This window comes from Cercospora kikuchii (genome assembly GCF_019650295.1).
Source record: "Cercospora kikuchii DNA, contig_00001, whole genome shotgun sequence".
NCBI classification, from domain to species: domain Eukaryota; kingdom Fungi; phylum Ascomycota; class Dothideomycetes; order Mycosphaerellales; family Mycosphaerellaceae; genus Cercospora; species Cercospora kikuchii.
In genome coordinates this window covers 5,145,760-5,168,306 of record NW_025408582.1, presented here as the reverse complement: position 1 = coordinate 5,168,306, position 22,547 = coordinate 5,145,760, and the positions used below count along the sequence as shown (strand labels likewise).

General features: G+C 52.0%; 9 protein-coding genes across 9 annotated transcripts; 4 read left to right on the top strand and 5 right to left on the bottom strand.

Annotated features, from left to right (window-relative positions):
- Window positions 1–64: 64 nt before the first annotated feature.
- Window positions 65–1,930, bottom strand: CKM354_000201800 (uncharacterized protein; the record flags this gene model as incomplete). Its single annotated transcript, XM_044797158.1, has 4 exons — window positions 65–311; window positions 387–666; window positions 738–876; window positions 944–1,930. 4 exons carry the CDS (start codon window positions 1,928–1,930, stop codon window positions 65–67), a joined length of 1,653 nt encoding a protein of 550 aa, XP_044653093.1.
- Window positions 1,931–2,874: 944 nt separating this feature from the next.
- Window positions 2,875–4,188, bottom strand: CKM354_000201700 (tRNA (guanine(9)-N(1))-methyltransferase; the record flags this gene model as incomplete). The annotated part of the gene is made up of 1 exon (XM_044797157.1): window positions 2,875–4,188. One exon carries the CDS (start codon window positions 4,186–4,188, stop codon window positions 2,875–2,877), a length of 1,314 nt encoding a protein of 437 aa, XP_044653092.1.
- Window positions 4,189–4,433: 245 nt separating this feature from the next.
- Window positions 4,434–9,362, top strand: CKM354_000201600 (uncharacterized protein; the record flags this gene model as incomplete). Its single annotated transcript, XM_044797156.1, has 1 exon — window positions 4,434–9,362. The coding sequence occupies one exon, from the start codon at window positions 4,434–4,436 to the stop codon at window positions 9,360–9,362; it is 4,929 nt and encodes a 1,642-aa protein (XP_044653091.1).
- Window positions 9,363–10,527: 1,165 nt separating this feature from the next.
- Window positions 10,528–12,287, top strand: CKM354_000201500 (uncharacterized protein; the record flags this gene model as incomplete). The annotated part of the gene is made up of 2 exons (XM_044797155.1): window positions 10,528–11,299; window positions 11,362–12,287. 2 exons carry the CDS (start codon window positions 10,528–10,530, stop codon window positions 12,285–12,287), a joined length of 1,698 nt encoding a protein of 565 aa, XP_044653090.1.
- A 544-nt stretch (window positions 12,288–12,831) lies between these two features.
- Window positions 12,832–14,937, top strand: CKM354_000201400 (uncharacterized protein; the record flags this gene model as incomplete). Its single annotated transcript, XM_044797154.1, has 1 exon — window positions 12,832–14,937. One exon carries the CDS (start codon window positions 12,832–12,834, stop codon window positions 14,935–14,937), a length of 2,106 nt encoding a protein of 701 aa, XP_044653089.1.
- Window positions 14,938–15,634: 697 nt separating this feature from the next.
- On the top strand, window positions 15,635–18,286 carry CKM354_000201300 (uncharacterized protein; the record flags this gene model as incomplete). Its single annotated transcript, XM_044797153.1, has 3 exons — window positions 15,635–15,751; window positions 15,806–17,321; window positions 17,385–18,286. The coding sequence occupies 3 exons, from the start codon at window positions 15,635–15,637 to the stop codon at window positions 18,284–18,286; spliced, it is 2,535 nt and encodes an 844-aa protein (XP_044653088.1).
- Window positions 18,287–18,488: 202 nt separating this feature from the next.
- CKM354_000201200 (uncharacterized protein) lies at window positions 18,489–18,836 on the bottom strand (the record flags this gene model as incomplete). The annotated part of the gene is made up of 1 exon (XM_044797152.1): window positions 18,489–18,836. The coding sequence occupies one exon, from the start codon at window positions 18,834–18,836 to the stop codon at window positions 18,489–18,491; it is 348 nt and encodes a 115-aa protein (XP_044653087.1).
- A 696-nt stretch (window positions 18,837–19,532) lies between these two features.
- On the bottom strand, window positions 19,533–21,125 carry CKM354_000201100 (uncharacterized protein; the record flags this gene model as incomplete). Its single annotated transcript, XM_044797151.1, has 1 exon — window positions 19,533–21,125. The coding sequence occupies one exon, from the start codon at window positions 21,123–21,125 to the stop codon at window positions 19,533–19,535; it is 1,593 nt and encodes a 530-aa protein (XP_044653086.1).
- A 435-nt stretch (window positions 21,126–21,560) lies between these two features.
- CKM354_000201000 (uncharacterized protein) lies at window positions 21,561–22,268 on the bottom strand (the record flags this gene model as incomplete). The annotated part of the gene is made up of 1 exon (XM_044797150.1): window positions 21,561–22,268. The coding sequence occupies one exon, from the start codon at window positions 22,266–22,268 to the stop codon at window positions 21,561–21,563; it is 708 nt and encodes a 235-aa protein (XP_044653085.1).
- Between the last annotated feature and the right edge of the window lie 279 nt (window positions 22,269–22,547).

Here is a 22,547-nt window from a genome sequence, read left to right as displayed (position 1 = left end):
ATATTGAGAACAGGAATGATTGCATGGTCATGCTTCTGCACATAAGCATTATCAATTTACACAACTACTTCATCTTCGGCTGCGGTCCAATCTCATTACTAGTAAACAACTCCCTCTCTATCCTCTCTCGCCTCTCCTGTTCGGCAATAGCACTGTTATCTCCAAAAATCTCATCCATCTCCTCCAAACTCTTCCCTTTTGTCTCCGGGACACAGAAGTATATCCAGACACCACCAATGACGCAGAACGTTGCGAAGAAGACATAAGTCCCATACCCCGTCTTCTGAACAAGCGGAGGGGTGATCAAACCACTATATCTCCATATCAGCCAATCCTCCTCACAAACACAAAACAGTCGGCATAAGAAGTAGATTTTGTACACTCACATCACAAAATTCCAAACCCACTTCGAACCGACCGAAGCTCCCAATCCTTTCGCTCGCAACGACAGAGGAAAAATCTCTGCTGGGATTGTCCAAGCACATGGACCCCATGATGCACCGAAAGCTACCATATAGAGTAATAGCATTGCAACAGCGGTCCAGCCTTGGGCCTTATGGGAAGACCAATCGTGGGAGTAGAGGCCTACGAGGATTGCGATTATGAGGAGGGAGGTGAAGATGAAGAATGTACCCACGAGGAGGAGGGGGCGGCGGCCGAAGCGGTCTGGTAAGAAGGAGTTAGTTGAGAGTATGAGGGAGGTGTGTTTGAGGTGGATTGAAAGTGGTTGGACTTACCCATTGTGTAGACTGTGCTACCGACACCGAGAAGCTGGATGGTGTTTAGGACACCGGCCATTATGAGGGTTGTGTTGAAGTCGAGGGACATGGATTTTAGGAGGGTGGGGGAGTAGTAGATTAGAGCGTTGATGCCGGCCTAGACAGCGGGGGTCGATTAGCACACATTGAGATGGGATCTCGAGATGGAATGCAGTTCGTCTTACGAATTGTTGGAAGAAGAATAGCATGACTCCGATGTGAGTGCGCTTGATGCAGCCTTTGCGGAAGAGATCACTCCATGAGGCGAGCTCGAGTTTGATTTTACTTTTGCGCGATCCGTCCTGAAGATGTGGATGTCTTTCGGCGTTGAGTTCCTTGTGCAACGCGACTTCAGCTCGGATCTCCAGCCATTCCAATTGCACCCTCTGATCGATCGTCGGCAGCTGTCTCAGCTTCGACAGCGTCATCAGAGCCTCTTGATCCCGCCCTTTGCTCACCAGCCACCTTGGCGAGAATGGCAGAAAGCAAATCCCAATACCGACCATGATCGCTGGAACCATCTGCAACACAAATGGCAATCTCCAAGCCCACTCGTTGTCCACGTGATACGTCCCATAAGTCGTCCAGAACGCGATGACGACTCCAACAACGATGCTAAACTCTTCGCAAACCAGTAGTGAACCTCGAAATTCAGCAGGCGAAATTTCCGAAATGTACAATGGAGTCACCATACTGAACATTCCGACCCCAGTGCCACCAACAAACCTCGCAATGACAAGCATGTCGTAACTCATAGCCGCAGTCTGAACCGAGGATCCAATAATGAATATCGCAACCGCGATGACGATTGAGTACTTTCGAGAGTATTTGTCTGCGATCCAGCCTTGATTCAACGACCCAACTAACGCACCGAGGACGAGGGATGCTGTCAGGAGTCCTTTCCAGAAACTCGCACTAGCGCCATCGGAGTCGGGGTGCGTCTTTTCGTCGATGCGATAGAAGCGGGAAAGAAATTGAGGTTCGACGAGGACGACGCTTAGAAGGCCTTGGTCGTAGCCGTAGGTTAGACTGCCGAGGCAGGCGATTAGGGCGCAGAAGAGGGCGTAGCGGGAACTTGTGAGGCCGAGGAGGCCTGGTGGGCAGTAGGGTTCGCGAGCGAGGAGCGTTGTGCGCGTTCTTTGGGAACGTGACCGGTATGTGTCGAAGGACATTTTCTTCGCTTCCTGGAAGGGGATGAGTGCTGGAGGAGGTTGTTGTGGTCAGCGCGAAGGAATATGAGGTGAGAGCGATATGGTGGTGTGAAGAATCATTGCAACGTTCCGAATGACAGCGTCTTGTCCAAGGCCTGGGCCATGTTGTGGTCACGATCGATCTACCTGCCTTGTGGAAATGCTCCGAGTCCTGGTACAGCTTTTTCCAAGGTTGTCCCTCTCCTGCGTTATTCGGAGAATATTGCATGTCCTGTGAGTTCCCAGCGTATTCCGTATTGAAGTCGAGACCACGTACCGCATCATGCCACGACATCGCTCATAAAAGCTAAGTAGACCCAAGCAGGTCGGTAGATCCAACTTACCTTTCCGTCGGACCTGTCAAAACTGTCAGACTAAGTTTCGACCTCGTGCGGACTGGGAACTCTCGTTAAATATCTGATCTTTACTCCAGGGTCCCATTCCGAAGATTGATGCAACAATGTTACAGATCTGTATCAGCGTGTCTATGCAGCTCGCAAGATGCGCACTGAGAAAATGTAAGCAGATATCGCAAGGCACTGCAATCTTTCGACAGATCGATGTTGTGCAGCGATTGTCGAATCCATGCCACAGCTGCCCATTGCGACTGCGGTGTTAAAATTGTCTGCGCGAAGTCAACACAGAGTCTGCGCGTATTGCCTCATGTGTCTAGAGCTTCGACCGCACGCTTTTGTGTCTCGCTACTGTGATCTTTGGTGAACTGCCTGGTGAGAGCGACTTTGCAATCTGCCACCAGTGAAAGCGATGATTGAAGGCGACACTGGTGCGACTGATGTTGCTGCCGTCTTCGAGTGCAAGCTGTTCGAGCTACTGTGTTGATCGTGTGTCAACCAAGATGAGAGCTTGCGCAAATGGAAGCCTGGCGTTGCTGCGCCCCTTGAGGCAGTGGTCACATTCACTTCATTTTATGATGCTCCCGGACTATTGCTATCTTCAACTTTAATGGGTTTGTCGTGACGCTCTGATTGTGCAGCGGCCGATACTTCTTCAGTCGTGCCGTTCTCCGGAGCGCGAATGTTATTCGGAGCTTGGTGCTCCTCGATCTCGTTTTTTTGTTCCTCGGCGTCTTCGTTGGCTTCTTCATCATGCTCATTGGCGCCTTCTGTGTCTTTGGCAGTCTTGAGCGTTCCACCTTTGCGCTTTGGCATCACCTTGAAGAACGCCTCGCCCCAGTCTCCACATTCAAGCCATCTCACCAAAATCTCATTGACGTGATTCGTTGCCAAGACTTTTCGACTCGACATGTCCATATATTGCCCGATGGGCAGCCTCGCAGTCTTGACGCCAGCGTTCGTTGCGCGTCGATGACATATGCCTTTTTCTCGATTTTTGTCCACGAGACCTCCGATGATATACGTGCTGTATGGCTTGAGTTCAAGCAAGTCCTCTGTGCCTTCAGACGACAGATAAACCACCTCGCCTTCGTCTTTCAATTTCTGTCGGGCTTCCTCGTCCAGGTCTTGGTACTTGGAAAAGACGCCTTCCAGCTTGCCACCTTGCTCATCGGACATCCACTCCTTGGCCTTCTGTGCCGTATCAACAAAATTCTCGTCGAAAGTGCGCACGCCTCTCCAGGCTTTGAATTGTCCTGCCAAGACAGTTTCGAAGCGTTCTCTGAGTTTGCCACCAAAAGAGCAGATTGTCAAGTGCGCTCGAAATGGAGCATTCTTGTTGTCAGAATAACTTCTAGTGACCTGTGTCGCCAAAGAGTTCCGCTCGCCGTCGTGCATCAGATCATCAAAGTCACAGTCGATCATGATCGTGATGGGTAACTGTGTCGGCTTCTTGTAGATGGCTTTAGTTGGCTCAGGAAGTGGAATGCCTTGCTCGATGGCCTGTTGTTTGGCTTCACGTTTACGCTCCCGTTTGGCTTGCACCTTCGCTTTCCGTACGTGCTTGCGGTCTTCTCGCTTGGCTTCCCATTCTGCTTTTCTCTTGAGCTTTTTCTGCTGTGATTTCGAGAGAGGTGGATCAGCAGATTCGCCGTTTGTCGATACGCCGGCCGTTTGAACTTCGATCTCAGACAAGGGGATGTTCTCTGCCGCACGTGATTCTTCTGCGACTCCATCTTCATCGCTGTGCTGCGAATGACTGCCTTCGGCCGCTTGCGCCTGAAGGTCTGCATCTCGACCAGACGTGGACTTCGTCACATCTGCTTTCTCAGCACCTGCATCGTGTGAGAGTTTTCTGATCTTTGCTGGCCGTTCTTCTGATTCCATGGCCACAGATTGTGCAATAGTTGGTGGTCAGTGACACTGTACATGTAGTTGTTGAACTTTTTTGGATGGAGGCTCGGTGGGGCTGACACGTGACTGCGCGATCAGGCATTCAGTGAGGCACAAGCAAGACGCGTCCCACTTCGACCGACGCGAACAACAACACTTCATACTGTCGCCACCGCACACGATCCAATGCTCGCAGGCATTGCTGTTACGCCGCACGAACCGAGCAATGTCTGCCGGCGATGACGACAAACAACCTGCAGGATCACTTGCGCTGGTTGTTCAGCGAAAAACCCTCGATCCCGCCCGATACCATCGATTTGCCGCCAGCTTCCACATCGTTCACCACGCCCAGCGAGATTCAAATTGAGACGGATGTCGGCTCCGGTGCCGGAAGGGTGGCCTCGAACTCTTTGAGCAGAGCAGCTACAGCACGATCCGGGGATAGTGGGATTCATCAGAGCATAATTGGTTTGCCCACAACCGCTACGGGGCCTGGGATCGGAAGGAGCGGCGAGCAGCAAGCGGGGCGAGACGTCGTCAGTACAGCAACGGCGGTGAATGCGAATATACTGCAGGTGGAGAGTGCCACACGAGACCCACAGGACCTACCTTCAAAGGCAGAGATGGTTCGACGGGCGACTGCCCCAACATCGGCCACCAAGTCGAATACTTCATTCGGACCCCGACAACCCGATGTCACACCCACGAAGTCCAGAAATGTTGTAAGGACTGATGCGAAGAATGCGCCTTCTGCAAGTTTCCGAACGCCAATTCCTTCGCAACACAAGAACGTCGAGCAGATGGACTTGACCGAAGAATTTGCGAAAATGTGCAGCCCGACCGCGAAAAAATCAGCTCCTCCATCAGTCGTTGGCAGGAAACGCAAAAGTGACGAATTCGAGTCTGATTTGCGACACAATTCTGCTTCTATCAAGCGAACCAACCACGCCCCTATCATTGTGCCACGGCCTTCGCAAGAGTTCCCGTCCATTGACGAGGATGACGTATTCGACGATATCCCGACTGGCCCGCCGCCTCCGTACTCCACGATTCCGCCTCGGCCAGGGAAAGCTACAGCGGAGGCTTCAGCGCCACCTGCGAGGCCGCCGCTGTCGAATGCTCGATCCACTTCGTATGTCGAGGATTCAGAAGACGATGAAGATGATCTCATGAACTTTTACGACGAACACGTGGAACCTACTAAGCCCCCGACGAAAGGAAGCAGCAAGAACGCCATCTCTGTCCAGCATGAGGCTGTGCTTATCAGCTCTCCAATCGCTGAAGCCCCACCGGTTACTGACAAGCGGTCTGCATTTCCTGTTCGCGATGAGGTGAGCGCAAGCTCTCCCATACCAAGCCCGCCCCCGATTTCATCTCAGTCGAAAGCGCCAGCTGCAGCAAAGGGCTCGAGCACCGTTCGTAGCCTCAAAGCCAATGAAGCATCCAATGCCGAAGGTACTCCAGTACCACAGCCATCCAATGCCACGCAAGCACAAGCACCGGAAGACGAAGAACTCAAAAGCCTGATGTTGCGTGTTTTCGAATCGTTTGGACCACTGTACGAGCGGGCCTTGTTCAACATAGACGAGCGATACAACATTGTCGTAGATGAAATGACCGAATGGATGGACACTGGCAACGACGATGTTTCGACATTTGAGACTGAGCAGGATGAACTAGATCTCAAGAGAAAGAATTTGGCCACGCTCAAAGCGAAGTGCAAATCCTATCAGAAAGCACAAGAGAACAGGAATCAAGCCAAAGAGGACCTGAGGCAAGCACTGCGAACTCGCCAAGGGCGTGACGAAGCCAATGCACAGAATCGCGCTGCACAGGAGCGCCTTGCCAATATCGAAAAAGAATGCATTGCTCTTCTCAGACCATGCGCAGATGACCTCCGCCCTCTCCTCTCGCAGCGCGTCGCCGTCGAATCGACACAAGTCATGCCAGGAGCGATACCCGAGCGGGCGCGTGCTCCTGGAAGTTCGAGTCGCATCGCTCAAACGCAAATGCAGCCTGTAATGCCACCACCAGCAAGACCTGCGCTGCAGGTTAGCAAGTCCGCCCCTGTGCACCAAGCTTCGCATGTCCGGTTCGAGAATGCTGCGAGGCAGCAGGACAGTCTAATATTCAGTGACAACGCTTTCGACGACGATATTGACGACCTTGACATGATCGGCACGGGACATGACATGTACACGACACGCATGGGCACCCCGCCTGCGGATCATGGCAACGAAGATGATTATGGCATGATGGACGACGAGATGCTGGACGTGGTGGAAGACTATGATAGTGCAAGTCAGTGGGCTTCTGGAAACACCGGCAGAACGGCCTTCGCTGAGATGTCAGCCAATGTTCAAGGGCGTCAAGCACAACCAAAAGCAAAGAAGACAAAGACCATGAAGTCTGCTGCCGAACTGGCCGCGATCCACCGTGAGAATATGGGTTTCCCATGGTCAGATGAGGTCTGTGATGTTCTCAAGCAAAAGTTCAGGATGCAAGGCTTCAGAGAAAATCAGTTTCAGGCGATCAATGCGACTCTTAGCGGCAAAGATTGTTTTGTCCTGATGCCTACAGGCGGCGGCAAGTCTCTCACATACCAGCTTCCTGCTGTGATCCAGTCTGGCAAGACAAGGGGCGTGACAATCGTCGTGTCTCCGTTGCTGAGCTTGATGGAAGATCAAGTACAGCATCTCAACAAAATCGGAGTCTTCGCGTTCTTGATCAATGGCGAGACCAGCCGCGAAGACAGACAGAGGATTATGGATGGACTCTGGAAGAGCAATGTCGAGGACTTCATCCAGCTTTTGTACGTCACACCCGAAATGCTTGGCAAGAGTGAGAACATGCTGCGCACTTTCGACGGCCTGCATCGCCGCGGGAAGTTTGCAAGGCTGGTCATTGATGAAGCGCATTGTGTCAGCCAGTGGGGACACGACTTCCGGCCTGACTACAAGAACCTTGGTGAGGTGAGGAAAAGATACCCCGGAGTTCCAGTGATGGCTCTGACTGCTACCGCAACTTCGAGAGTCAAAGATGACACCATTCACAATCTTGGTATGAAGAAGGACGGTCCGAACAAATGTCAAGTCTTTACTCAAAGCTTCAATCGGGACAACTTATACTACGAAGTTCGTCCAAAACCGAAAGGCAGCCAAGACGTCGCCGCCATCGCAGGCCTGATCAAAGAGTCCCATGCCAAGGAGACCGGCATTATCTATTGCTTGTCCCGAAAGAACTGCGAGGATATTGCACAGTCGCTTGCCAAAAACCATGGTATCCGGGCCAAACATTATCACGCTGGACTCGAAGGACCTGCGAAAGCTGAAGTCCAGCAAGCATGGCAAGCCGGCCAGATCAAGGTCATCGTTGCTACCATCGCATTTGGTATGGGCATCGACAAGAGCAATGTACGCTTTGTGATCCATCACACTATCCCCAAATCGCTTGAAGGATACTATCAAGAGACCGGCAGAGCTGGTCGTGATGGAAACCCTTCCCGTTGCTATCTCTTTTATGGGTATGGAGATGCTGGCAAGCTACGTCGTATGATTGATGACCCGAAGAATGAAGGTAGCCGAGAAGTCAAAGACATGCAACATCAGATGCTTCGCAAGATGGTCCAGTATTGCGAGAATCGAAGCGATTGTCGACGAGTCCAAGTGCTGGCATATTTCGACGAGCGATTCAACCAAGAGGACTGCAACGGGAGCTGCGACAACTGCCTTTCCGAGACAACGTACGAGGAGATTGACCTGACCGCAGAAGCCAAGAAAGCGGTGGACTTGGTCAGAAAGATCAAAGGCGACAAGGTCACGCTCCTGCACTGCATCGACGTCTTCCGTGGAGCCAGCAATTCGAAAGCCAAAGCGAAAGAACACACGGAGCTGGACGAGGCTGGTGCTGGCTCGCACCTTAATCGGGGTGATGTCGAGCGCCTGTTCTACCAGCTGATTGGCGAAGAGGCCCTCGTTGAGGAGAATCACATGAACAAGAGGGGTTTTGCGCAGCAATACGTCAATCTAGGCTGGCGATGCAACGAGTTCCAGCCTGGCCGCTCCAAGCTCAAGATGATGATCAGTACCTCGCCTCAAAAGGCGAAGCCTAGCAAGCCCGCAGCGAAGAAGTCGAAGAACGCGAAAGCACCAAAGGAGCTACCGATGTCCACCAACGTCTCGTCACCACTCCAGGGCCCATCTAAACGCGGACAAGCCAGTGTCCAGACTAAGCTCAAACGCCGACAGATTGATGGCTACGAAGATGACGGCTTTGTCGTTGAGGACGAAAGTGACGATGGGTTCGCACCCATTCGTGTTGCTAAACCAGCCAACTCTGTCCGCAAAGCTCCTGCAAGAGGACTAACAGCGCCAATTGCCACTGACGAAATGATGGACAAGCTGGATCCCGTACATCGCGATATCGTCGATCACTTCGTGGCCGAAGCAGAAAAGAAACTCAAGGTCATCATGAAGAAACAAAAGCTGAATTGGTTGCCCTTCAACAGAACAATGCTTCGGACGATGTTCATCAATCTCACCGATACGCCTGAGAAGCTGCATGCCATACCAGGCATTGAGCGCGAGCGTGTCGACCTACACGGCAAGCACATGATCAAATTGGTCAAAGAGGCTCGCGCCAGACTCGATGAAGTGGGGGTCGCGATGGACGATGAGGATTCGAACCCTGCTGAAGATGACCTGGACGATGAGCCAGCTGACAATCACCAGCATGACCGAAACGTCATCGTCATCGACAGTGATGGCGCACAGGATGACGACGATGAGGACTACGATCTGGATGATGAAGCAGATGACGAACCGGGCGAGCAAAGTCGTCACTTCCAGCAGCAGTCCGTCAGCAAAGAAGTCGCAGAATGGCACGCTGGGTTCTCACAAAGTGCGAAGAAGTTCAAATACACTGCTCCAGAGTCACAGGCATCTCGCAAAGGCCCTCCGAAGAAGAAGAGTTATGTCGCGCGCGAGAAGTCGGCAGCCAAATCACGTGGGGGCAAGCCAGGCGCCCGCAGGTCGAATAGTGCTGGCTATGCGTCCGGTGCTGGCGTGAGCAAGAAGAGAGCTGGAGCAGGCAATAGCAGAGCCGGTGCAAGCGCAGGACCTTCGAGGAATGAGCCTGCCTTTAGTGGCATCAGAGCTATGCCGACGTGAGGCTGAGAGGTATCTTCCTGTCCAATATTGCACGTTTGGCGTGGTCGCTGCATTTGGCGCTGCGGATACTACACTCACGAGGAATGAGTAATGATGGCTTGCGAGCTTTGCTTCGCTATGAGTTGCACATGCAGATAGCAGCGCAGTAGTATTATTGTTCATAGCATACGGATCAATGGACACAAGTCCACGCCCTCAAAAACTCGTCCAGGCTTCTTGCGTGGCGTCACGCTGTGAAGATCGTGATCAGGCCATCCTGGTCGTCGCGAGTTGCAAGGATGCCAGGGAGATGAGATCTGGAGTCCGTCCGGGGTTGACTCGGGCGTCATTTGCGGATGTCTCACTTTGTGCTCGCTGTAACTAAAGCGCAGGTAGGACTTTCGTGCTTCTATCTCTCAGACAGATTCTATTATCCATGGTATCGTGACGACCTTTCTTCCGAGAATAAATGTGAGAGCAAGATAGAGTGATGAACTACAAATGTGGTAGAAAGTCGTTGCATTGTTGAATGCGTGCCAAGCGAAACCCCAGCATTCCACGTTGGTGGTCCCATTCGGATTTCAGGCTCTTCCTCTTCTCCAACTTTGAAGCGCCTCGCGGGTCAGCAACACCTCCATGCATCTGCGGTGTCCAGACACGGATATTCCTGTTAACGGAGATCCGCAAAGACCTCGACCATGGCTACGCTGATTTCGTGGAATCGATGCCATAACTCGGCCTTGTTCGGCGAAGGACTTCATCATGAAGAAATCACCGCGACCGTGCTTGATGCTGGACAAAACGACGGACCGAACGGCGGCTTCAGAGGTGACACAAGCGCACGTGAAAGCCCGTGTACTAAAATGCTTGATGGCATTTAGGCTGAGGCGTGCACGTCTTGGTGGCGAAAGAGGAGAAAACCATTCCACAGACAGCCCACAGAACCGGTATTCTTGCGCCACGTCAAGTCCGTGGCTCTCGGCGACGGTGCTCGTTTCGGTTCACCTTACGGGTATTGCAGGCATCGTAGACGCGGACACCACCTGTGGCAGAGAGCCATTTACGTGTCGCCCGCGGCAGTGCAAGTCGCTCCAAGGTTGGTTCCCTTCTTTATTCACCTTGCATTGTGGCCGTTGATTTCGCTCAAAGACCTTTGCTCGCTCGAGCAAAGCAAAAGGCGGCTATCATGCCATCACTGATCAAGATCGCTGCGGCATTGTCGCTCGCAGGCTTCGCTCATGCGAGACCTTCGAATGTCGAGTCTCGCGATGTTGACCACTCAAACTCGACTGAGCTGCCGATTGTTGACCTAGGCTACGTGCTCCAACAAGCGACGGTCTTCAACGACACCGGAAACTACTACAACTTCTCGAACATCCGATTCGCGCAGCCTCCAGTTGGTGACCTGAGATTCCGAGCACCATTGCCACCTGTTGAGAACCGTACCGCTATCGAGACAGGAGAGGTCGACCGAATCTGCCCTCAAGCGAATCCAGCTTGGCTACTGACTGCTACGCAATTCGTTCCTGCGTACCTAGCAGGCAAGAGGAACTTCACTGTTGCCGACTTCAATACCAGTAGTTCCGGCGGCGCCAGCTTGCCCGAGCAGGATCCTCGAACTACAGAGGACTGTTTGTTCCTTGATGTCCAAGTTCCAAAGGAAATCTTTGACCAAGCCGCCACGGAGAACTTTGCAGGTGCGCCTGTCCTCGTATGGATTTATGGAGGTGGTTTCACAGGTGGCTCAAAGCAGGGCGCTGGCAACCCAGCAGGACTCCTCGCGAGAGCACAGAATGAGAAGAGCAAGGGCGTGGTTTACGTCGCAATGAACTATCGCTTGGGCGCTTTTGGCTGGCTTTCCGGACCAGATCTTCAGGAGGACGGTACCGCTAATGCTGGTCTGTACGATCAGCGGCTTGCGTTGGAATGGATTCAAGATAATATTCACAAGTTTGGAGGTATGATGGAAGCGGTTTCTCTGCAACCGCCATATCATTGCTAACGTATTGTGCTCACACAGGTGACCCGAAGCGTGTCACACTTGTTGGAGAGAGTGCAGGTGGGTCATCGATCATGCACCAGATTACTGCTTTCGGTGGATCGAAGCCAGTGCCCTTTCAGCAAGTCGTGGCCCAGTCTCCAGGATTCCAGCCAATGCCTTCAAACATCGAGCAAGACAGCACGTTCAATGCTTTCCTCGGTCTTGCAGGGGCCAAAACTATCAGCGAGGCTCGTGAGCTGCCATACGAGAAATTGCAAACGGCAAACATCATCCAGACAGCACTTTCCCGATACGGCCAATATACGTGGGGCCCAACTGTAGACGGCATCTTCGCTCCACAACTTCCCGGCCAGCTTCTCGCCACGGGTCAATTCGCCAAAGACGTCAAAGTCATGGTTGGCCACAACCAAAATGAAGGATTACTATTCGTCAATCCTCTTGCCTCGAATTCAAGCGGTTTCGAAGACAACATCGACAGCCTTCAGCCATCCATCAAAGCTTTCCCGTTGTACAAGAACTACCTCGCCAACACACTCTACCCAGCCGATGCCTACCCCGGCCAGATCGAGCGATATGCAGCGATTGTGGCCGACTCAGCTTTTGTCTGCAACACTTTCTACCTCGACAAGGCATTCAAGAACGAGACTTACGCTTACTTCTTCGTCGTGCCTCCTGCGCTCCACGGCACTGACATCGCATACACTTTCTACAACGATGGTGGACCCAGCAGCGATGTTATCAATGTCGATGTTGCCATTGCACTTCAGGAATACGTTACACATTTTGCGGAATTTGGATACCCGAGCGAGACTGGTGTGCCTCACTTCCCGATTTATGGCGAGAATGCGACCGTGACAGTGTTGAACGCTACGAGTATTACGCAGGCTGTTGACCCGGCTGCGAATGAGAGGTGCAATTGGTGGCAGAAGGCGTTGTACTACTAGGCGAAAGGTATTGATTCCAGAGCTCTTGATCGAGCTGCCAGGCTCTAGTGATCTTCGACAACACTGAGAAAGGTAGGCTGTCAGCGCATCTGGGATTCCTGTCACCTGAATACAGTCTACTTGGTACAGCGCGGGTCGCCTGTTCGCTTCTTAAACTCTTCCGAATGGAGACACTTCCGTGTGCGCTCATGCACTTGCGTCACAGCAACTGCCTGTAAAAGGCTGTCACAGCGACTGTCACTTTATCATCCACAGCCGTCTCTAACAACAAGCGGCAATTATACAGCCCTGAGTGCTGTGCTAACAATCAGTGCTCTTGTCTGGCTCGATGCTTCCATATCATTGGCTGAGAAGCGCCACTTCGAGCGCAGCCAACGCCACATGGTGTGAGGCCTTGAAGCTGAGCCTTGCGCCCGCAAGCATTGACTTGTACATCATGCCCCGATATCACGGGCTGTTCACAGTCCAACACTTCCAATATTGTGGCCGGTAATCATAGCAAGGACTGTTCTGGTCTTACTCTCAGTGTACCACATGACTTGACATGGCGCCACTATACAAGACGCTCCCTCCCGTCAGCCGACAAATCCGTCTTCTGAGAGCCAAAACTACTGGAAGAGTCAAAGCAGTCGAGGCCTCATGCGATCAGGAATGCCCTCAATTTCAACTAGAGACATTTTTGCTCAATCTGCTACCCTCATACAAAGCATTGTCGTATTGTTGGGGAACTGAAAAGGCCGACCAAGTCATCCATGTCAATGGGGAACCATTTCTCGTGAATCCCAACCTCTTCGAGTTCTTGAAGCTCATCGACACCGACAAAGACGACGGAACGGGGAACGAATGCGTAGGATGGATATTCATCGATGCGATCTGCATCAATCAAACTAATCTGGACGAGAGAAGTTCACAGGTCACGCTAATGGGAGACGTCTACAAGCAAGCGGAAGAGGTCATCGTTTGGTTGGGTGTCCAAGAAACAATGGTCGACGCGTCCACTGCTTTGGACCCAGATGCATGGCAGGATTGTTGCGATATAGTGGAGCTACACTTCGTCACAATGGCAACGATGCGGGTGATTGGCACGCCAGTGCAAGAGATCGCAAGTGACTTCCTGGACGCGCATTTGGGCATAGAGACTGCCCGTGCACTTGTCATGCCTCTCGTGCGGCACTCGTTCTGGTCACGACTTTGGATTGTACAGGAGATCGTTCTCGCGCGAAATTTGTGGATCTGGTACCAAGGCTTGCGTATCTCCTGGTTCACCCTGTACGAATGTCTCAAGTACGGATGGAAGAATGTGATAGACCCTTTATCCACTGTCAAAATGGTGGATGGATCGCCCTTCCGACCCGAGCAAGGCTTAAGGCTCATGCCTGGCGACTATCACGAACGGTTCAAGGGTTGGAGTGATGCGCTCCAGACTTTTAGCCTCCTCCAAGACAAAATTCGGTCGACCGATTTGGCTCGGGCGCGCAAAATGGACCTCAGTACTGCCATTTCGAACTTTGTCAGGCGAGACGCTTCCGTGAAGAATGACAAAGTTTATGGCTTGCTCGGCATGACTTCTAGCGTTGTCCCAGTCGACTATCAGAGCGATGCGAGTGAAGTATACTTCTTTGCACTACTAGAGGGTCTGTTGGAGATAAACGATCGTTACGAAGACAAGGCTGATCAGTATACGCAAATGAGTGCGACAGTGACTCAGTTCACAATTCATCTTGCCGAAGCACTCGGAGTGGATCTGCACGACCCAAAAGCCGTTATCTACCGTGGTACAAAGTACTGCCTAGGCCTAATTGGCCACGATATTGGACGCATCAATCGAGTCTGGGTCTTCAGAAAACAAGTGAGCCTTACAGCATTCTCAAAATTTGGAGCATTGAGTCGGACCTTTTATGGAATCGTGGTCAGCATTTTGTGCGTCGTTGCTTCACTAACAGCAAGACTGTACGATTTCCTACTGCCGATCACCGACTTGAAGGACACCTTGCTCCATTTCCAACAACCTCTTCTGAAAGCACGTCGATTTCCACATTGGCGCTTCAAACTTCTGGTCAACGAAATCTCACAACTACCGAACAAGGACTTGGCGACTGCAACAGACATCGTACACCAAATGGGCATATTTCCTCTGCGAGATCAAGGAATCCTGGTAGCGGAGGAAGCAATCTTGCGTATCGAGACGTATTTGGCAACGTTAGAACCCGCTCACAGCCCCCAGGATCGAGCTCACGTTCAACTACTCGAAGAGCATGTCGCAACTCTCCGAAAGCGCATTGAAACACAGCAAATGGCAGACCAGGAGGCACGCAACCCGATGTGGCCAGAGAGAATCCAACAACAGCATGACATCCGTTTCATCGCCCATTTCTTGAGTGGACACAAATTTATTGACAAGTTGCGGAAAGTTCATCCGACGCCAGCCCTTTTCAAGATTGTCGAACATGGTCTCTATAAAGCTCTTGTGTTGGGTCTCGAAAGCTCGGCGGATATGGAATCTAACAGAGCGTACATCTCATCCAGTTCCGAGTTTCGCTCATGGGCTGTCAAGATGCAAATGGAATATCCGGAACTTGGACATTTACCAGACAGGTGCTTTCGGATCCCTCAAGAGGAATATCCTGTTACTTCACTGAATTTGAATTGAAGAAACAAAAAGCTATGTGTATCGACATGCGTGGGTTTACTTAACCTTCACGATGGCCTAGAAAAGATTGGCTGCATATGTACTGGAGCATTCAGCTCTGTGTTGCTCGGCGCGAACATCCGATACCCTATGCCTGGAAATCCTGTCAGGCCCGTTTCTTCCGCCAAGGAGGCGCACGAATCCAGACGCCTCCCGCATAAACAGGAACATGCCGGATCAATATCGGAACACATGAGTAGCGTCCCAGCCAGACTGTATTCGCGAGTGATACGACAAGGGATTTATCAAAAGATGAGTAATCACGCCCTCTTTGTTTCGTGCCATGGGGAAACGCAAAAGCACACGGACCGGCATGCGCAGAGGAGACAGGTTGCGATGGCTAGGTGAACATGATTGCCTTGGTGGAAACAGCATGAATTGTAAGTGTCAAGCTTGCTAAAGACCGTAATCCTACCTGGAATACAACACAATGAGATTCAAATGTGCAGTCGGCGACGCCGAGAAGTAAATTGGGAGTTTCTAGCATGTGCTAGGATCCCATGCCACCACAATTCGAAACCGGAGGACTCGGGCACGTTGAGCGAGGTCTATGTATACATTTGAGTTGGGCTCACGCAACTTCTCATTGCTACACCTTCCTTGTTCAATGTTCATTCGCTCTTTTGCATATCACATATGATTCAAGACTTTCGTTAACATGCTGTCCCTTTTGTTCTATTCATTATCTCTATTGAGTACATTCCAGAGCACTTTTGCTTCTCCACTGCTCAGCATCAATGGCCTTCAGCAATGGCCCAACGCGACTGGACCACAGGTATGTCGCAGTGGTGTTCGCGATGCTTTGTGATAGACTGACAATTGCTCTCAGTACGGCGAAACTCCGGATCCACAATGCCAGTACTGGATGGAAGACATTAAGCACCAAGGAATTGCGGCGTTCAACCGCAACCCTTCGAACTACACTGTCTTCCGAAATGTGAAAGATTACGGCGCGAAGGGCGACGGTATCACGGATGACTCCAAAGCGATCAATGCAGCCATAACCGAAGGAGACCGCTGTGCGCCTGGCGTCTGCAACACCACCACGACTACCCCAGCGGTCGTCTACTTCCCTGCTGGAACGTACATGGTCAACGCGAGCATCGTCTCTTACTACTACACTCAGCTCATTGGAAACCCGAACTGCCCACCTGTCATTCGCGCAACGCCCAGCTTTCCCGCCGGCAGCTTTGTAGTGGATGGCAATCAGTACACCGAGAAAGGGCTGGGCTACAAGCCGATCGACACCTTTTGGAGACAAGTTCGTAACTTGATCATCGATACCACGCTGGTTCCGGCCAATACCTCTGTCACAGCCCTGCACTGGCCAACGGGACAAGTCAACCAGGTGTCAAACCTAGTCATCAACCTCAGTGACGCGCCTGGAACACAGCACATTGGTATGCTGATCGAGGAAGGCAGTGGTGGACTGCTCACCGACCTGGTCTTCTATGGAGGTCTGATTGGCGCAAATATTGGAAACCAACAGTACACTGCTCGTAACCTGACATTCAAGAATACCGTTACTGCTATCAATCAACTATGGGATTGGGGCTGGACCTACAAATCGATCACGATCGACAACTGTACTGTTGGCCTCAATCTTTCGAACACCGATTCATTTGGTCTCACTACAGGCTCCATCAACTTCATCGACTCTTCGATCAGCAATACGGCTACTGGGTTCATTACTGGCCGCAACGAGACATCTTCGCCTGCGAGTGCGAACACTCTGATCCTCGAGAACTTGCAGCTGGACAATGTTTCTGTCGTAGTTCAAGGATCTTCGGGGCCACGACTCCAGAATACTAACTACGTTGCTGGCTGGATCGACGGAAACGCATATCTTCCAAGTGGACCCAACAGACTCGAACAAACCTTCCAACCAGATGCACGACCTGGCGTTCTTGTCCAGTCAGATGGCAAATACTTCGAACGTTCGAAGCCGCAGTACGGAGAGTACCCTCTATCTTCGTTTATCAGCGCTCGAGACGCTGGAGCCAAGGGAGATGGAAAAGCTGACGACACGGTCGCTCTCCAAAATGCAATCAATCGTGCTGTGAATGAGCGAAAGATCCTCTACATTGATCACGGAGACTACTTGGTCTCTAGCACGCTTTACATTCCCGCAGGCTCGAAAATTGTTGGAGAGACATATTCTGTGATTCTCTCGTATGGGCCGTACTTTGACGATATGGAGAACCCAAAGCCGGTCATCCAAATTGGCGCAAGAGGCGAGGCGGGTAGTATCGAGTGGAGTGATACTGTGATCAGTACGCAGGGCAGACAGCGTGGTGCTATTATGTTCGAGTACAATTTGAACGCGCCTGCAGGCACACCAAGTGGTAAGTGGAGCGAAGAGTCGAGATTTTCAGAGACCATGGAAAGTCACTAATGCAGATATTCAGGCCTCTGGGACGTGCACGTTCGCATCGGAGGCTTCGCAGGCTCCAAGCTCCTCAAAGAAGACTGTCCTACGACTCCAAACACAACCGTGACCATCGATACCGTCGAAAACAACTGCATCTCGGGCTATCTTTCCATACACATCACGCCAGAATCTTCTGGTCTCTACCTCGAGAACGTCTGGGTGTGGATCGCCGATCATGATCTTGAAGACAATGCCAAAACTCGCGTGACAGTCTACGCCGGACGTGGACTTCTCGATGAATCGCAAGGTCCAGTCTGGATGATCGGAACAGGCGTCGAACACCACGTCTTGTACGAATACCAGTTCGTCAATGCACGAAATGTCTGGGCAGGATTGATTCAAACGGAGACGGCATACTATCAGCCAAATCCGAATGCGATCATTCCGTTCCCAGTAGTGGAAGAGCTGTACGATCCAGTGTTCGAGCAGCTCACTGTCCGAGACCCAATCTTGGAACGCAAGAACTCTTCCCTGCCAACTGGACTCAACTCTACTACGAGCTGGAACAACACCACCCCTGCCACTCGCAACAGCACTGCGATCAACATTCCAGCAGCAAATGGCTGGGGTCTTCGTGTCGTCGATTCTCACGATATCCTCATCTACGGAGCTGGATTATACTCTTTCTTCAACAACTACAACACTTCTTGCTCGGACCGCGGTAATGACTCCACATGCCAGAGCCGAGTGGTCAGCATCGAAGGCAGTTGCGACGTGTTGGTATACGGTTTGGCTACTGTGGGTGTTCATTGGCCGATCACAGTCGATGGTGAGGATGTTGCGTATTATGCGGACAATCAAGCTGGTTTCCCGCAGACTATTGCGATGTTCCAGAAACGCTCCAGTGACGTGAGTATTGAGATCAGCATTGGGAAATGATTAGTTCATTGTGATCTCGGTGAAGGGCAGCCGTGGCAGTGGCGCTGGCAATAGCAACCGGACGCAATAAGCTAATCAAGAGACGTAAAAGAGCGAGACTAGCCTATGGGGATGACAGGCGTGGTAGATGCGAATGGTTGTTGAACGCTTGCCCATTGCCATGAGTTGCTAGGCTGACCATTTCAATTTGAAGAGTCACCATTCAATCTTCCTTCACAGAGGCACGACTCCTATCCTTATACATCTCGTTCGTCACCTTATCCTCGATCGTACCAGTAAGGTTGAACACCACAAATGTCCAGATCGCCAGAACAAGTCCCGCAGGTTTTGCTGTCCAAATGGCACTGCCCAAATAGGAGATGGCCTTGCCATTGTACATCGGCGATGCAATGAAGCCATAGGGGAACGACTCCACGTATTCGAGAGGCCCGAAGAAATGATCGCCATGGTAGATGCCCTTCCAGCCCAAGGCCCACATAGCAGAGAAGTGGACTATATTTCCGCCAATCCAACAGCACATGGCTACCAATTTGAAAAGGTCGTGTTCCATGAGGATCGAAGATGGTTGACGACGGAGGGCGTATTCAAGACTGGACTAGTCGTCAGCATTACGCTGCACATGGAAGTGCAACATCTAGCGACTTGAGAAGGGAACCTACCTTGGGTCGCGAACGATAGCCATCAGAAGACGGGTCAATGCCCAAGCGATATAGGCGCATGTAGCATTGTCATTAGCAAGCTTGGTCAAGGTCTTGTTCTGACGCTCTTCTGCTGCTCAGCACAATGTTTAAGGCTGGAGCAATGACACCGTCCGAGCTCACCTAGTCTCGAGACGAAACTGAGTGATCGATCGTCTCAGCATTGAGTTATGCTATCATACTCTCAGATGTACTCACATCCAACACGCTGGCACGCACGCTATTGCGACGAACGAGACTGTCGATGGGGATTAGCTCATGTGTGCATAAGGCAGGGGAAGTAGAAGGCAGACGGACGCCAGAAAGATTGCTCGTTGAATTCAATAGTAGACATGATACGAGTCAATACTGCACCGGAACACCAATGAGTTCCTCTATGCAGCCATCCATGAGTGTACATATTTGTACAGGAGAATACCGAGCCTCAGGCAGCCACCTTGGGATTCTTGGCAATCACATAGACGGAGACGTTCGTACATGTACTTCGCGCCACCGGTTTCGCCTCGACACACCACACCTCCCACCCGCATCACTTTCCTGACGGCATATCATAACTCCCGCAGCTCAGTCTCAGGTGAGCGTGCATCACACTGCGGGTCTTCATCCTCCACAAGTGGATCGTTTGAAATGCATACGCTGCCGACCACACCCAAAATGGCGAATGCAGTATACATCATCCACACGCGATCCAGGCTGCGGGCCATCGAAGTTCGGAGGGCGTGAGCCTGCTCCGCAGACCCGGAGAAGCTCAGAATTGTTGTCACGTCATGGCTCAAGCTGTGTGCCGTCTCAGCGGGGACGCCTTGTGCCACCAGCGCCCGAGTCCGCGCCTCCAGAGCGCTCTGTAAGACGACTTGCCCGAACGCTAGACTTATGGCCGAGCTCAAGGTGCGGAGGAAGACGTAGAAGCCATAGGCGCGCGGGATATCTGCGCGCGATATGGACGTCTGCAACCCCATTAACGGCGCCTGGAACAGAGGCGAAATGCCGACGGCAACACCCAGTTGCGATACCACAAGCCGCCACACGACGATCTTGACCGGCAGGCCAATGAACAAGCCTGTGCCGAGCGTGAGTGCTGCCGCAGCCACGATGATCACAGTACGCACGCGCTGCGTCCGCCGGATGACGAGAGCGGCGCAGACGCCAGCAACAGTTGTTGGCACCGCGATAACCAGTGTCCAGCATCCCACGGCAAAGGCATCCAGGCCGAGCACCAGCGACAGATACACGGGAAGGTAGAATATGCAACCAATGTACGTGATGCCGTGCGAGGCACACACGCCGAGGCACGCCGCGCTGGAACGCGCACGAAACAGTGCGAGTGGGACGATGGAATGGCGGACCCGGGTCTGCTCAACAGCAAACATCGCCAGAGCTGCAATACCGCCGAGCAAGAGCGTCAACGTCTTTGCCGATTGCCATGTGGTGGAGCCACCGGACTGGAGCCCGAGCAGCAAGAGGAGTGTACCACCGGTGATCAGCAGCATCCCGAGCCAGTCCACTGTGCGCAGCTTTGACCAGTCCGAGCCATTTCCAGCTCCTTGATAACCCACCATGAGCAATACGAGTGCAACCGCACACACGGGAAGGTTGATCCAGAAACACCAGCGCCAGTTGGCATACTGCGTGAGCACCCCACCGAGAAGCGGCCCAAAGGCAGCCCCCATGCAGCTGGCGCCCGAGTACATGGCAATGTAGAGGCCTCGCTCGCGAATGTTGAACAGATCTGCCATGCTGACGTTGGTCACCACCGTGAATGCGCCTTCACCGATGCCTTGTATCGCACGCCCCATGATGAGGGTCATGGAGTTGCGGGCGCACGCCGAGATTAGACTGCCAGCGAGAAAGAGGCCAAGACCAGCAAGAATTACACTCTTTCTTCCCAAGACCTCTGACACAGGCTCCCACACAGGCATTAGGCACGCACATCCCAGCAAATATGACGAACCGACCCATGCATATTCCGTCGCTGTTATCGCAAAGCTGTCCGAGACGAAAGGAAGAGCGACACCGATGATCACCGAGTCCATCGATACCAGAGCTCCACCAGCACAAATCGCCAGCATGATCATCCAAATGCGGTTTCGTTCCGGTTTTGGACCAGGTCTCGACGCTTTCGTCAGCCTAGGGCGGGTCATCTCGCAGGGCGTATGGCGCTCAGAGCTGCTCGTGGCAATCGTAGTCTTCAGAGATATTTGGTCTCCCGATACCTGAGTTGCGGCTATGTGCGATGTTGAGCACAATTCGATCGATGTGCACAGCCTGTGAAGTGCAACACTATGATATCGTTCGTACGGGAACCATGTGTTGCATCGAACTTGATGGCCAAACTTCAAAACATATATACAAGATCAACATTTTACAGCAACAAGCTCTGGATCTCGGCCTACATTGTGCGACAGAGCTTGAATACCAAGATGCCGATGCAGTGGAACTCAAGCAATTCCATGCAATGAATCGAACGATTTTGTCAACCCTGGAACCTCACATCCCAGCATCGAGATTCGGAATTACATGTCGACTCTGCGTACATTGGTTGGTGAAGCAAGCTCTGGCCCTTGGAGCTGACCTGATCAAGACACATGGTGGACGATCTCGAACAGTGTGCCCGACGGATCCCGGAAATCTGCATCATGAAGGAGACCCTCGGGGGTCTCTTCAAGCAACCCATCGTATGCGAGATCCTCTGCTCTGGTGACTTCCCTCACCACTTGCAAGCCATTTGCCTGATGATTTTGATGTGCTGCTGTTCCATAATACGCTGTTGCTTGGACGCGAGCGACTGCGCTTCCGTGAACCGTGTTACTCAGTCCCAGCAACTCTTGCGTCCGCGCATTCACAAATGCCTCCAACGCACGATTTAGGCACTTTGTAGCCTCGGTGCTACGATGATGTGGTTTGATGTAGAGTCGACCGGCGATCCATCGTGTCTCAAGTCGTCCATCCATTGGCGCCAAACCGGCATCTCCGAAGAAGTTGTACTGTTTGGCTGAAAGCGGTCCGTGCATAGCGCAAATCCCAACCCATTGACCTTCTTCTAGGCTATTGCTGCCGCTGATTACATTCGGCGCCACCAAAATCCAGAAGGTTGATTTTCCATTGGTGACCTCAGAAGGCCAGTCCTTTGTGCTTTTCAAAAACTGGGGAGCATACAGGAGTATGCGTTCCTGAATTGCACAAATAGCTTCGACATTGATTAGTGCGAATTTGCGGACCATAGCTGCATCCATTCGGCGGGGTACTTGAACGGCGGTGTATTGTGTCGTCAAAAATGTCTTCATTATGAATGCTGCTCAGAACTGCTAATTGTGTTCTAAAGAAATCTCGGTACGGAGCACTTTATGTAGCCGGTTGAAGGGTCCGTGGCGTCCTGCGGGATGTATGCACGACATATTGTGTGCACACCACAGTCGGCTTGATTGGAGAATGTCGATATCAGGAAGCGAGCATGTCCTTGCTTCGCAGTTCCGTTCCGCCATGTGCACCCGAACCGGGTATGTGTGCTATGCTGGAGTTGTCGTACCTGTGGCGAAAAAAAGGCAAGCCTCAATGTCATTGAT